Consider the following 15,307-nt stretch of genomic DNA (forward strand, 5'->3'; position numbering starts at 1 on the left):
GTGACAGATTAAAAAAAAAACTATTCACATTTTTATTGAAAGTGTACATAACTTTGAAGAATTGTGATTGGATTGCGCACATAGTATGTTCAGCTGCATAACTAAACAGAAAGTTTACTCAAATAGAAATGGCACATTTTAAACACTTATATGCATACTTTAATATTGTGATCAACAGCATATAATATTTTAATGTGCTAATGAATTTCTTTTTTGTCTAATTTAGGCTAAATTTATATTACTGCTACTTACAGGGAACAATGTACACCTAAAGTATTTCATTAATATCAGTCTCATAGATCAGTCTCACACAGTATATTGACCGGAGCTATGAAACAAGTGGTTTTAAAGTAGTTTAAAAGCTGAGAATATTCCCACTAAGTTTTTACCTGAACAAAATTCATCTTCAGCTCCTCATAACCAGTTATGTAATACAGTTATAAATTTATAAGTTTAAGTGTGCCTTGTGTGAAGCCAAACATTCTTTGCATTAGATACTTTGGGTTTGGGTGGATAAATTAATCCCCCAGTTCAATAAGATAAGTCCATCGATCTCTAACCTAAGTAACATAAGCCCTGTCAGTGATGCCAAGTTGTTCTAACACTCACTCTTAATTTCTGCACCTATCCCATCAATACTGATAAGTTCAGAGACCTTTAACCCTGGTGCATGTCACTGGCTCACATGATCTACAGTTCCTCATTTCTAACCCAGCATTCCAAGGAGCTTCTGGTTTCTAACTCCTCAGCCATCCTGATTACTCTTTCGAAATGCATCACTGAAAAACATGGAACTTACAAAGAGGTGATTGCTCCCAATGTTTGTAATCATCAGGTCATTGACTTCCCAGTCTTGTGATCCAAGCTCTGGTCATGCAGCCTGAGATTGGCATCCCTTTTCAGTAGCCATGCATGGTTCATTCACAGTAAACTTAAATCTGCAGCACTCTCAAGGCTGTTGAACGAGTTCCATCCCATCCTGCAGATCTTATAATAGTTGAAATGCGAAGTTAAAGCCACTTATATTTTGCTTCCTCAGATTTCATCTCATTGATAAGTCATCCATCAACTCTGTTAAGATCTTATATTGTTGTGCTCTGGCAGATTTGGCAATCACTTTAAGCTTCATAAGATATTTGTACTAATAGTGTTATTTGTTTCCAGTGACACACCATGCAAGGTGTAGAGTGTTCTCATTTTCATTTTCAGTTGAGTTTGTTGAGTTGCAAAGAGAAGGCCTTGCTCAAGATCCGTTAGTAAATAACCTGGAAAAATTCTTACACTTTAACAATACATGTTCTTCTGGCTCTTTCGAGTTGCTCTTATAATTTTGAAGCAAGCCTCTAGGGTTACTTCCCTCAGTTGACTTCAATCTTTTGATCTCTCTCTAGTTCAGTTATTCAACTAAACACTAACAAACTTTTGTGTAGCATCCACAGTAGGTAGCTGCTTCGGCCACAGTATTGTGGACAGCCTTTTATCAGGTGCCTGGCTGAAACTTTGGCATACTATGGTCTACCTAAGCCATTGAGATAGGAAGCTGGGCCATCATTTTCTTTATAAATACATCAGAATCCTATTCAAATGGTCTCTCATGATGTATTTATAAATAACCACAAATTATTTTTAACCTTCCACTACACTCAAAATGATTAGAGATGAAATTGATAACCGCTTAATCATTATACTTCCATAAATACTATTGAGAGGTGCACCATAGTCCTCAGGGGCCCTGAGTGTAGTAAAAACAACTGAAAATCTAGCACAATATATCCAGACAATGCAATTTGGTGAGTTGTCAGATGAATGAGTCACAAACAGTGTAACAGGAAAATGACACAGACTAAATTACAGACTATTCCAGTACAAACAAGAATAATTATTATGGTAAGATTTTTTCTGCCTTAGTATAATATGTACACATCCATTGAGACGTGATGGAAAATGCAGCCTTTGTTGTGTCTCACTGTGATTAATTTGAAAGATCCTGCAATCATGCAAGGAGCAGACATAAAAGTGTACTCATTCTCTTGGGACATACCATGATAAGTGTGCACAGAAGCTGCTACTGGAGAAATACTGTTTTATCATTTTTGTTTTGCTTTTGTTTTTGTTTGCTTGCTCCGGCTCAAACAACCACGATGCTGCAAAATTTCCACCAAGTTCTTTTTTTCTGAGACTTCTGCACTTTTTCACATGCCTTGGTTGGGTTGTAAATATCTTTCTGTTGGCCAAAGCCAGCATAATACATTCTCAGAGCCTAGCCGACTAGGGCAGCATTCCATTCCCCAATCCGTGGTGCCCAGCTTGTCATCTTTTCTTAACCTAAATAAAGGAGTCCTTATCCAACTAGTATGTGGTTTGCTAACATAAGTAACCAGGTTTGAGAGTCATTGGAGCCACATCTAAATATTGTAATTTCCATTTTTTAAATACCTCTATTTTCTTTAAAAGTCTATCCTTTTACAATAACAAAAGCCTTCTCAAAAACTGCTTGCTGAAATGGCCTTTTCGCAATGCCTTCTCAATATCAACTTCTTTTCACTGACTTCCTGAAATGTGATATGAAAAACCACTAAGCTCAACCTTCATCTGTCATAATGCCATATATATAAATAGCTGTCGATTGTAGATTATTTCAGTATCCATCACAGGGTGTGAGCAAGTAGAAAGTACCACAGAGGAAGTCTCCTTGGAGTGATCAGTGTGGAATCTTGCCTATCTTTCCAAGTATAATTATAGTTTTTCCAAGTCTCTCATCAAAGCTTTATACAATATTTTTAAAGATCAAAGCTAAATTTCCCAATGTGATGTCAAAGCTATGGAATTCTTATTAGTACCTTGGATTTTTACATTCTTCAAGTTTGTCATTTATTCCAATCTGTAAAAAAAAAAAAAAATCTAGATTTTTGAAGGAATATGTAAAATGGGAATATTCTAATGGTTTGTCTACCTGTTTACTTTTTTATGGAAAAAGAATATATTGCAAGATTTAGGAGTGTTAGGATTGATGAGCAACTGAACAAACCTTGACAAATAACAAACAAACAATGAAGGACCATTAAGTGCATTACAGAATTTAATTCCCTCAATTAACCTATGAGGCAGGGCCTTTGTTATTGATTGGTTGCTTGGTTGATTGAGTGAGTTAAAAGGTAGACAGAGAGACAGACTGGTAGAGAAATCTTCCATCTGCTGGTTTACTTGCTGAACAGCCACACAAACCAGGACTGCTCCAGACCAAATCCGGAAGTCCAGAGCTCAACCCAGCTCTTCTTCCTAAGGACCAGAAACCTGAGCGTCTGAGCCATCACTTGCACTCTCCCAGAGTGTGTTAGCTGCAAGCTTATCAGAAGTGGAGGCCGGACTTAGATACGGATGCAGGCATGCCACACTGTGTCTTAATGGCTGCAGCAATCTCCTGCCGTAGGTAGGGCCAATTTTAATCTCATTTTTAAAAGATTTATTTTATTTTTTTTTTATTTTAAAGGCAGAGTTACAGAGAGAAAGAAGTCAGAGCCAATTCACTCTCTAAATGACTCCAACAGCCAGAGCTGAACCAATCGAAAGCCGGGAATCAGGAGCTTCTTTCCGGTTTCCCACATGAGTGTTGGGGCCTAATGACATGAATCGTCCCTTCACTGTCTTCCCAAGGCATAAACAGGGACCTGGCTCAGAAATGGAACATGCAGGATATGAACCAGGGTCCATATGGGATGCCAGTACCACAGGCAGAGGATTAATCTATGCCATGGTGTGGCCCTTTAATTTCAGTTTATAAGTTAGAGAAAATCTTAACTTTTGTCTAATCACATAACTCTTAACTTGTACTGCTAGCACTCAGACCAGATCTTAGAACCAGTTGCTAAAGTAAAATAAAATAAATTCACTTAACAAAAAAATATTAAGCAAATAGAACAGACTTGGCACTAAGAAGGAGATATAAATAGTATCAACAGAGATAAGAGCTCTGCTTGTAATAGCTTGGAAGTTCTGTGCAGCCTGCATTGTGGTTCAGCAAGTTAAGCTGCTGCTTGCAACACCATTATTCCATTTCAGAATACCAGTTCAGGGAGTACAAGTTCTCCATTTGCTTAGCTTCTCCATTTCCAATACAGCTTCCTGCGAATATCCCTGTGAAGGTAATGGAACAGACCCAAATATTGGTCCACTACCACCTACGGGGGCAATTAGTAAGCAGTTCTTGGCTCCCAGTTTCTTATGGCCCATACTTGGCTGTTGCAGCCATTTGGAAAATGAACCAATAAAGGAGAAAATCTCTTCTTTCTTCACTCTACCCCATCCCATTCCTTTCTCTATCTTTCCCAATATTTTTGTTGCTCTTTCAAATAAATAAATGAATAAATAGATTTTAGAATTGAGCCTCTTTAGTGAAGGTTTCCAATATGGGACTACTGGCATACCCACAGTTCATATCCAACATTTGGAATGTTCTATGAAAAGCTGTTTAGATTGGGGATATACTGGAGGAAAGGATTATAGCCACATTTTGCTATAAAGGATCCAGAGAGAGGTGGGCAGGGCTTAGGCTAACAGCATTAGAGTAAAGGAAACAGATTTGAAAAGCATTTTCCAGTTGCATCTTGGTGACATGGATGTTATGAACGTGGAAGAATCCAGCAATTCAACCCAGAGGGAAATCATTGATCCTAGGTTGGAGTCTTGACTGGGTCCAAGAATATGGGGAGATAATTGAGGCCATCTCTGTCAGGGATTGCAAACACCAACACAGGTGAAGTCCTTGTGGGAGGTACAGAGTGCATAACCTTAAAGCCATGGTGAGTGACCCCAGTGAGCGTGGAGGAGTCCATCAGACGCAAGAAGCTGGTCCAGCAGAGCAGCTGGTTGGCATGGCCTTCAAATTAGATCTGTAGATTAGCTTCTAAGTCTCTACTTCAAGGAATTCTACAATTTGCTGCAAATTTATACAATGCGAGACGAGGATGTGGGGGTTCAGCTGTGAGAGCCTTGATGTTGAGATTCAGAAGAGGAGAGTTGGATATAATGGTCCCAGGGCACAGCGAAGAATTTTGCTGGGAAAGAACCAAGTGCTCTTTATTGCAGAGTTGCATTTCTTTGTATTAAGCAGGGCTGCAGGTGTTTTATTTGGAGACTGTCTGATCAAATTGAAATTCCCCACTGCTTGTAATTGGTTAGGGAAAACTTCTTGGAGAGGGGGGAAAAAAAAGGATTTAAAGAGCTTACAAAAATGGAAAGGAAGGACACTGGGCAGGTTGACAAGAGAGCCTCCCAGCCTCCGAGGAGGATACAAATATGCAGGAGAGTGAGTGGTAGTCTCAGGTGTGAAGAAACCAGGGGTCCTCTAAGAATGGGAGAACAGACAGAGAGGAAGAGCTCGCCTGTCCTCAGCTCCTCTGAAGTCCCATGGCCCCCACACCACCTGTCATGAGCATCCACCTTGATGTTTTACAGGGTGAAGACTCGGATGAGGAAGATCTCTGCATCAGCAACAAATGGACTTTCCAAAGAACCAGCCGCAGGTGGTCTCGCGTGGACGACCTCCACACCCTGTTCCCCGGAGGGGACAGAAATGGGTCACTGGGAGGCCAGAGGATGAGAAACACCACCAGCAGTGAGAGTGTCCTCACCGACCTGAGTGAGCCTGAAGTCTGCTCCATCCACAGCGAGAGCAGCGGAGGCAGTGAGGGCCGCAGCCAGTCAGGCCAGTGTGGGGCTGACAGCCCGGTCATGCTGGAAGCCACACTGGCCAGCAACAACCTCCCACAGTTGCCCCGAGAGGTCCTAAGCCACCCTTTCCATGCCAGGAATGAGAAACCTAGCAGGGCCAGAGCCAAGTCATTCTTGAAACGCATGGAAACGCTGCGCTCGAAGGGATCGCACGCAAGGCTTAAGGGGACAGGACGGACAGGTGGCCTGGTCATCAGCGGGCCTATACTACAACAGGAGCCAGATTCCTTTAAGGCCATGCAGTGCATTCAGATCCCAAATGGACATCTCCAAACCTCACCCCCCACTGCCTGCCAAAGAGGACTTCCATGCTCTGGTAAATCAAGCGACGACAGCAGCCCCTCAGAAAACAGTAGCAGTGGGGTGAGCACTCCCTGCCTGAAGGAGCGGAAATGCCACCACGAGGCCACCAAGCGTGGGGGCATGTACCTGGAGGACTTGGATGTGCTGGTGGGAACAGCACTGCGGGAGGCAGAGGACCAAAATCACAGCCATGGCTTTCACTCCCAAGAGAACTTGCTGGTGCATATTCCCAAGGATCACAAACCAGGAACGTTCCCCAAGGCACTGTCCATCGAGAGCCTCTCACCCACAGACAATAGCAATGGGGTTAACTGGAGGACCGGAAGCATCTCCTTGGGCAGACAGCAGGACTCAGGGGCCAGAGAGCAGAGGCTCATGGCACCCTGCCACAGAGCAAGCCGAGTCAGTATCTATGACAACGTCCCTGGCTCCCATTTGTATGCAAGCACAGGGGACCTGCTGGACTTAGAGAAAGATGACCTCTTCCCTCACTTGGATGACATCCTACAGCATGTCAGTGGGCTCCAGGAGGTGGTAGATGATTGGTCCAAGAATGTCTTGCCTGAACTGCAAACTCAGGATGCACTGGCTGGGGAGCCTGGCCTATTGCCCTTCCCCTCTCCTAACCAGATCACTTTGGACTTTGAAGGAAACTCAGTCTCAGAGGGCCGGACAACACCCAGTGATGTAGAGAGAGATGGTGCATCTCTGAATGACACTGAGGTCCCTGGGGTCAGAGAAAGGAGGGACTCTGGTGTGGGAGCTTCTCTGACCAGGCCAAACAGGTGGGTTAGCATGTTTTTATGAAGTGCATGGTCAGCCGTTTCACAGCAATCATGTTTTGCTTTATTGCTCTACTAGGCATTGATAAAGTCTGGGCTATAAGTTTAATGCTGCTCTAGGTGGTTTGTGTGGTTAGGAATTATTTAATAGAAATACGCATTTTGTACTGGTATCATGTTAACTGAACCCTTGTGAGTTTACATTCGTCTCTTTAGTGTTTATTTCTATATTACCCTTTTTAAAAAGATGTATTTATTTGTGCTTGAAAGAGTTGCTGAAGGAAAAAGAGGGAGAGACAGAGAATCTTCCATCTACTGGTTCACTCCTCAAAAGATCACGAAAAACAGAGTTGGGAGCCAGGAGCTTCCAGGTCTCCCACATAGGTGCAGGGGCTCAAGAACTTGAGTCGTCATCCTCTGCTTTTCTAAGCTACAAGGAGGGAGCTGTGTCAGAAGTAGGGCAGTCAGGACTCAGACCGGAACCCATAAGACATGTTGGCACTGCAGGAGGACAGTTAACCTGATCAGCCACCATGCTGGCCAACCTTAGTTTAATTAAAAAAAAAAAAAGTTTGAGCCTCTTAACATATAAACCACTGCATGAGACACAGTATCTGGAGAACCTTGGTTAGTGGAAGCCCCGTTCATGCACTCATGGCTCTCTGTACATCCTTGCAACAGTATGAATTCCATTGTCTTATCCCCACTGTTAAACTTTTTTTCATCCCATGAAAAAGTCCTGAGATTTAAGGTGTGTACTTTGTAGGTTTGGTTTTTCTTTAGAATCTCAGTAAGAAAATACATAAATTATCTGTAAGAAGGCCTCACTGGTAGAGGCAGCGCCACTGTGGTGGGCTGCTGGGGTCTGGGTGAGGCAGTGATGTTTGCTGGGGCTCACTGACGGGTCAGTGCCTTCTGGCTGCCTCTGTTGCACCTGTCATTGTCATCATAACCCATCTCCACAACAACAAGGCTTGGAGCTGGGAGGCATGGAAGGCAATGTGAAAAACATCTGGGTCCCCAAACATGTAAGAGCTCTCCATTTCTCTCTCTCTCTCTCTCTCTCACACACACACACACACACACACACACACACACACACACACTTTGTCTCTGACTTGCCCCCTCTGTTCCTCTCTCACTTTGTGTTTTGCCGCCACTATTACCACCCACTTCTTCCCTGAGACACATGCACCCCTCGACAGTTTGGGAATTAATTTGGAGATAAACAAATAAGAAGAATTTATTATCTCCCTTATTTAAACCTCCTAATGAAACAAGCAGAAAATGCCACTTTTTCCATATTTCTTCAGCTTAGAAAAAAAATTCCTTCCTCTGTTTATTCTGCACTTTTGTGTCTCCAGTTCCTTTTGCCTTATGATTTTCTTGGCTCAGAAATGATCTTGATTAACTACTTATACACGGGTGAGATCTTGTGCTTTCCAAATAACAAGTCCACATGGTGACCAGCTTGTCTGATGGTCTTTCCGGTCAAGGCGACTCCGATGGAACAGCTTCCAGCTCTCACACCAGCCCCAGCCCTCACCGGCATCGCCCCACATAAGCAACCAGACGGCTGGCCAGCTGAACCTGCTCCAGCGCTTCTCCCTGCTTCGCCTCACGGCCATCATGGAGAAGCACTCCATGTCCAACAAGCACGGCTGGACATGGTGCGTAGCACGTTCCAGAGAGGGGATCGTTTATCCTAGAGCTAAGTATGTGATGGCAAAAGCTTCAGTATTTCCTTTCTGCTTTCTGAAGAATCCATTCACTGCCTGCCCTGACTAACTCCTGGGAATAAGGCACCGAACTCTGCCTTTCTGGCCAGCCACATCTCGGATGTGATGCAGCCCACAGGAAGCCGTGCTTTATTTGTAGCTCTCAGTTGGTTTCCAGGGAACGCAGTCAGGCTCTGAGAAAAGACAAAAAGACAAGTAAAGGATGATAAATTGTGAAGAGAGGAATTAAGAGCAAACTTGCCGTAAACTAATTCTGGCAGTTTGCAAAGAAACACGTTAACACGAGTCACTTATATTTTCTAGCTTGATGTGGAGTTCACCCCTTAAAGCACTGATTCCTTCAAAGGATAATTAATTCCTCACATACATTTCTGCCTGTATTTCATTAGCAGAAAAAGAAAAGAAGAATATTTGGTTGCTAACAATCAGCAAAGGCATATGTTGGAACTTGAATGTAGCTCTATTACAAATGATTTGGTGAATTTGAAAATATAAAGTGTTTCAATAATTTTTGATGTTATATATCATGTGTATAGAACAATTGATATAGTTACATAAGATTTGAAGTTGCATGATCAAATCAATATATGCTGTGTATTAAAATTCCCTTTTAAAAATATAAATGTGTCTGAGAAAGCAAAAACATAGACAAGGAATGTGGTTCCTCTTCCACTTCTCCTTTTTATCTCCTAACTCCAATGAGGTTGCTTGCTTCTCTTTCAATTTTAAGTTGTGGTTTGGTTGTTTTGTTGGGATTTTGAAGTGTTCATCTCTTGAGAGGTCACTCACAGTTAAATTGAAACGTTGTCCACAGGTCTTGAAAGCAGAGCTACAAATGCAACCTGCTAACATGAATCCTACTGTTTAGTAGAAATAACTTGTACTCAAAGGTCCCACGTAGTACTGCGTGTCTGGTGATGAGCTTACAGAGAATGCTGAATTCCTCCTGTGCCTGTTGGATATTCCAACAATTGCTTGGCTTCCTTCTCACTTACTTCCACAACCTCTTCCCACAGTGCACCCCAAGGGGCTTGCATGACCTGCTTTCTGTGAATTCTAGGTCAGTTCCAAAGTTCATGAAGAGGATGAAAGTTCCTGATTACAAAGACAGGGCTGTTTTTGGCGTTCCTCTCATAGTCCACGTCCAGAGGACAGGACAGCCCCTGCCCCAGAGTATCCAGCAAGCACTAAGATACCTGCGCAGCAACTGCCTGGACCAGGTAGGCTTTAACCCCCAGATAGGGGTTGGAACTAATGGCACTAGATTGGACTGGGCAATGCATGCCTCACCAAAAGTGAAAAGCACTGTGATCTTCTGATGTCCAGTTTAATTTGACCAGGCTGCATCCTCCTCAAATGATTTAAGGTCATTTCTTCTCTGGCAACCTGATTGCCCACCTAGAGTGACCAACAGAAAGTTGATGTTCATGATTTGTCGCTGTGATGTCTAATTTGCATACCCTAAAACCTAGAAGTGAAGTTATGTATCGTATTTCCTGTTTATTATTGTCTCAAATGCAGTCATTGATTTCAAAGCAATCTTTTATCCTTGTTATATTACTTTTGTGAAAAAAAGATTTGATTTTTATGTCTCCCCTTATGAATTAATGTTTTAAAGTAGTGCAATGACCATAAAAACTTAAGGCAAAATTGCTTTTTAAAATGTGTAAATACAATAGCAAAACTGTGCCATCTAAAGAAAGTATCTCCTGGTCTTTAGAGCTGACTAAAAAGCTTATTAAACAAAACATTCAGAGATTATTTTCTGCCTCCAGGACTATGTGGGGTTCAATACACTTATAGGCTATGATGAGTCTGGAGTACCACCCATCCTAAAATTTACAAAGCAAAGCCATTGTCTCTCACATATTCTATACCAAATACAAGCAGTGTTGTTGTTTGATAAAATTGCACCCATGAAGTGGAGTAGAGGTGTTTTATATTGTGTTTTTCAGTCACCCTCTTCGATGTCATATGGAAAAAATCTGCATCAATCAAAGATTATTTTTACTTTCTACCATTGATCTTAACTCAGCAAATAGAACTGAGCTAAACCACATGAATCAAAAAATCCTGGCCACTGTTGCCTATGGAGATGCCAACACTGAGGTTTCCCTAAAAATTGGGACAATCTCTTGATAATGCAGATATCAACATTCATTGATATCCAAGTGAGATAATATAAGATAGCATGTTTCCATATGTAAGTGTCATAGTGAAATGGCTACTGTTATTACTGTTGTACGGGTGATTGTTTCAGCTGAGAAATGGTCCTTATAGTTCGTTTCCTGTTTCTCAGAAACAAGGGAAACCCACACTGCTTTAAAACTAGCTGCTCATCTTTTCCTGATACCCCATGTTGATGGACTTGGGAATGACACCCCAGTGGAACAAATCAGTGAATCTGGTTACTTTTCCATACAATTTCCATTCTTTCTCTCTCTCTCTCTCTCTTTAATTTTTGGAGGATTTTCCAAGAACTCAAATTAATCAAACTTAATGTTCTATGAGTGTTTAGTTGAGAAAAAAAATCAAATAGACTATGTGAGTATGTGGAAATACCTACTGTAATCTCTTTTCCAGTGCTACAAGTACAGCAATCAGGTCCCTTGACACAAGACTTTATGGTCACAACTCTACTATTGCTGGTTTGTTAATGCAGAACCAACAGTGTGTTTTGTGGAGGGTAGCTTTGATTCATTTTTTTATTACTAAGTTAGATATACAGAGAGGAGGAAAGATAGAGAGGAACATCTTCCGTCCGATGATTCACTCCCCAAGTGAGCGCAACAGCCAGTGCTGTGCCGATCCGGAGCCATTAGCAAGGAAGTTCCTCTAGGTCTCCCACATGGGTGCAGGATCCCAAAGCATTGGGCCGTCCTCGACTACTTTCCCAGGCCACAAGCAGGTAGCTGGATAGGAAGTAGAGCTGCCGGGATTAGAACTAGCGCCCATATGGGATCCAGGTGCATTCAAGGTGAGGACTTTAGTCACTAGACCATGCCGCCGGGCCTGGGTAGCTTTGATTCAAACACACATTTTTCCCAGACATCTTCATTTTCATAAGAGTATGTATGTATCAGAGTCTTTGGCTCTACGCTACCAAACACAGGAAATATTTTATTCCAAAAGCACGGCCAACTAATGCTTATCAGCAAAAGCTCCATTAAGAGAAAACAGTGTTTGTTCAGGAATGCTTAAAGGAAATGCAGTCAACTGTGCCATTAGTTTAGTAACAATAATGTTCCTTGAGTGCTCAGTATTTTTTAGGCAGTTGCACTAAGCGTTTTACGTTCATTGCCTCATTTAATCCCAAATCCACCCTGGGCGATGTCATCCGCAGGTCTCAATCCTGGAGCTAATGCTTGCTTATGTATCTGTATAATTTCTTGGTCCATATTTGTAACCATGCATTCTGCTGTCACTTGTTAGAACTGCTTGTCCCCAATGGACTTTGAAGTCAGGCCCTCTCTTCCACTGAGTGAGACCTTAAGAAGTGACTCTACACAAACCACTCATGTCCACTGTCAGGATTTTGTTGATGGTGTTGTTCATTATGTTACATAGTATGTTTTCCATGAGAATGGAAAAGACTCACTTTTTACTCTAACTGTAGTACCTGAAAGCATTGTTTCTTCCGGACATTGCTGTGTTTTGTTTTTGTTTTATATTGTAGAGAGTAGACCCATTCAGCTGAGTGTGTTTTACTCTTGTATTGGCCACTATAGAGCTTGGATCTTGGAGTTTACTGTATGTTCTATCGTAGTTAACTTATCAAAAAGTTCATGGAATTCAGAGAAGCTTATTTCGATGCAAAAAAAAAAAAATGAGATCCATGCATTCAAGGCATCACCAAAAAGTTCATGAGAAATACATGTTTTTAAAAAGTTATGTATGAATTTTAAATTTTTCTGTACCAAAATAAACTTTTTATTCCATTTCCAGTAACTTTTTGAAGTATTTTCTTAGGTAATTTTTCAGTGTGTGTTTTCCACATAAACCTCAGCCCTAGTTTCAGCTACCCTTTTATATTGTCTTCCTTTTGCTGTAATTTTCATAGGAATCATTCTTGACTTACTTGTATTTTGCAGTTCATAGTTAAGATACTTTAGATTCTTTCTTGAATAAAATTGGGTATAAAAACAAATTGCCATACTTGTAGCTCACTCACTCCCAAGTCTCTGGAGTGGAACGGAAAGCACACCTGCCTTCTGTAGATTCTGAATGAGATGCTGTTACTACAATCCTTGCATCTAGAAGCAAAAGTCATAGATGTAATTAGAATATAGTTAGCATCTTAACCTTCTCAATTCTTACTCACAGAAATGTTTCCAGTATCCACTCCTTTTGTCCCGGTTTCTATTTCTTGCAACCTAGTAGACTATCATGATGTAAAGGCAATGTGTTGCCCCAGCTTTGTAGAATAAAAGATTCGTTTCAAGGATATCAGTACTGATTCTAAATGCCACCAAAGTGAATGAGGAGCACTTGTGTCAGAGATGTGTGAGAATGTGGGGCTCACAGGGACTTTCACTGTAGCTGTTTCCTACCTTTCAGACATCCAGTTCTGGTTGAGTTTCTGCTCTGTGTCCCTCCCCTCCCTGCTATGCAATGGGAGCACAGGCAGATGCCATGCTTCTGGTCCCCAGGCAGAAGGAAGAATACCATAGGAAGGAAACAGGGGAAAGCTAGGCACACAGAAAGAAGAACCTGAGAGTGTGTGGCTCACCAAGATCCCTGAGAGATTTGTAGGTTACTCAAAACAAATGAGTCAGGAAAGAAGTGAATGCAAGAGTGAAAGGGTCGAGAAAAACCACAAGATGGATGCTTTTTCTTCACTGACTGCAGCTCCGTGGGGCTGACAAGGATTCATGTCTACACAGGGCCTTAAGATCTCAACCCTAAGTCCTAGAGAACCTCATTGTCTGCGGCTATCTTTCCTGTAAGCCATTCTTGACAAGACATTGACCTTGATCTCTGGAAAGAGGCCATCTACAATGGGCAGTATCCCTTCTGCTGCTGAGTGCTCATCTCAAACCCATCACCATGCACAGTTAAGCCCAGCTACACCAGGCCTGGAGCCACCGCCTGCATCTCACCTGCTGGGCTCTCTGCTGCTGAGCAGCTTCCATACAGTGAGACACATTACATCCGTTTTTACCCTTGCAGCTGGCTGTTGATGAAATGAGGACGTTTAGCCTTCAATTGTGAACCATTTGTATTCAGACTTAGTAATGTGTGAGAAGAGCCCCACTTTGTCATCTAAGCTTTTTAGTTTCGCCCTAAATCAACTGTGCGAAGAAGGATGGGTTAAGCCAGGCTCCTGGTGACTATGAGAGCCACTGCAGAGGGAGGCAAAACCTGCAGCGCTCCAAAGCAGAATCCACCACACGCTCTGCTTATGAATCTCAATGCAACCAACCTTTCTTCATTAGCTGTGCACATCTCTAAAGAAGAGGAAATAGAAATCCTGATAAACATCATTAAGCCCTGAAAGGATTAGCATAAACAGGATGCCACAGAGGAGATTTAATATTATTTAGATGAAATTTGAATTCTAATGCAGCACTCATGCCCAACCGCTCCTTCTAATGGAGCAGTAAGTTTTAAAAGCCTGATTAGGCTGGGAAGATACTTCATACTCAGTACCCAAGGTCCTGTACCCCATTGCCTGCTAACCACTCTTCCAGAACCTACCTCAGATTAAATGAGAGGCGCCTTGGCCCCGGTGTTTCAAATTCCATCTGGAGTCCTCACTTTCCCCCAGCTGGGTTTTCAGGGAAAATGCAAAAAGAGACAGGAAAGGAAAAGTAGGTCAGAAGAGTCTGCTTCTGTCTTAGTTTTGACTTTATAAGGAGAAAGAGAGATCACACACAGAGAAATGCTTGCAAAACAAATGCTGTAGAGCATGTCCCAGCGTCCCCTTTTAGACAGGGCATTTGAGCTCTTGTTTCAAGGAAGCCGAAAGAGATCCATTACACAGTGTGTAGGTCACCCAAAGAAAATGCATTAATACAAAGTGGGGCTGCTTGTTCATGAATTATTGGGATTGGCCAAAATAGTGAACAAGTGTAGGTCACTATGTGATGGCCCAAGTTGCCCACAACTAGTGTAAAAACAGAGAGAAATAAATAACATTCACCTACCTTTAGTTTTCCTCACAACAAAGCTAGATTCACCCACCCATCAGCAGCTGTGAGCAGGATGCCCTTGGAAGCTATGTTTGACTTGGAAAGAACTTTCATTGGAAATGCAAATTTTATCCTTTTTTTGGAAATAGTTTTGAAGAAGAAATAATCTTTGCAAGTCACTTGGGCCATTACCTACCTGCACAGTCTCCTCTGGTCACAGTACTTTGCACCATAGAAAGGTTCTGTTTACTGAGTCCGGGTGCTGCCCACCACATGTAACAGACCCTCTGTCCGCAGTGGCTCATAAATGGGAAGTTCGTGGTCTGATGCAACACTAACAGAATAATCAGGGAAGAGGTTGGTTCTAGAGTAGTTCATTCATCAGTCGTTCATTCAATAGGCTTCCTGCCTGGTTGCTTTCTTCTCTTGGCAGCTGCTCCATCTGCACAAGACAATCTTTTATTTGCTTTTGAAAAGAAATGTTCTTCAGTACTTCCAACAAAAATCCACAGAACCCAGCGATGTTTCCTTTCCCAAATCTTCTGGAAGACCAGGGCAGGGCGGGAAGGTTACTGTCAAACATTGAGCTGGAGCAAATCAATCCCTGGAGACCCTGTGGACA

The 15,307-nt window shown here is 42.2% G+C and overlaps 1 protein-coding gene across 9 annotated transcripts in view; it reads left to right on the forward strand.

Annotated features, from left to right (window-relative positions):
- The window catches only part of STARD13 (StAR related lipid transfer domain containing 13), a 494,525-nt gene that overhangs the window by 458,119 nt on the left and 21,099 nt on the right, over positions 1-15,307 (forward strand). For 7 of the 9 annotated variants that reach the window (XM_058670870.1, XM_058670868.1, XM_058670873.1 and 4 more), the window contains 3 exons: positions 5,455-6,818; positions 8,312-8,530; positions 9,615-9,774. In XM_058670870.1, the coding sequence (XP_058526853.1) occupies positions 5,455-6,818; positions 8,312-8,530; positions 9,615-9,774 (1,743 nt within the window). The remainder of the gene's footprint in view (positions 1-5,454; positions 6,819-8,311; positions 8,531-9,614; positions 9,775-15,307) is intronic. The other 2 variants (XM_058670869.1, XM_004577546.4) reach the window with 1 other exon arrangement.

This window comes from Ochotona princeps, chromosome 12 (assembly GCF_030435755.1).
Source record: "Ochotona princeps isolate mOchPri1 chromosome 12, mOchPri1.hap1, whole genome shotgun sequence".
Classification (NCBI taxonomy): domain Eukaryota; kingdom Metazoa; phylum Chordata; class Mammalia; order Lagomorpha; family Ochotonidae; genus Ochotona; species Ochotona princeps.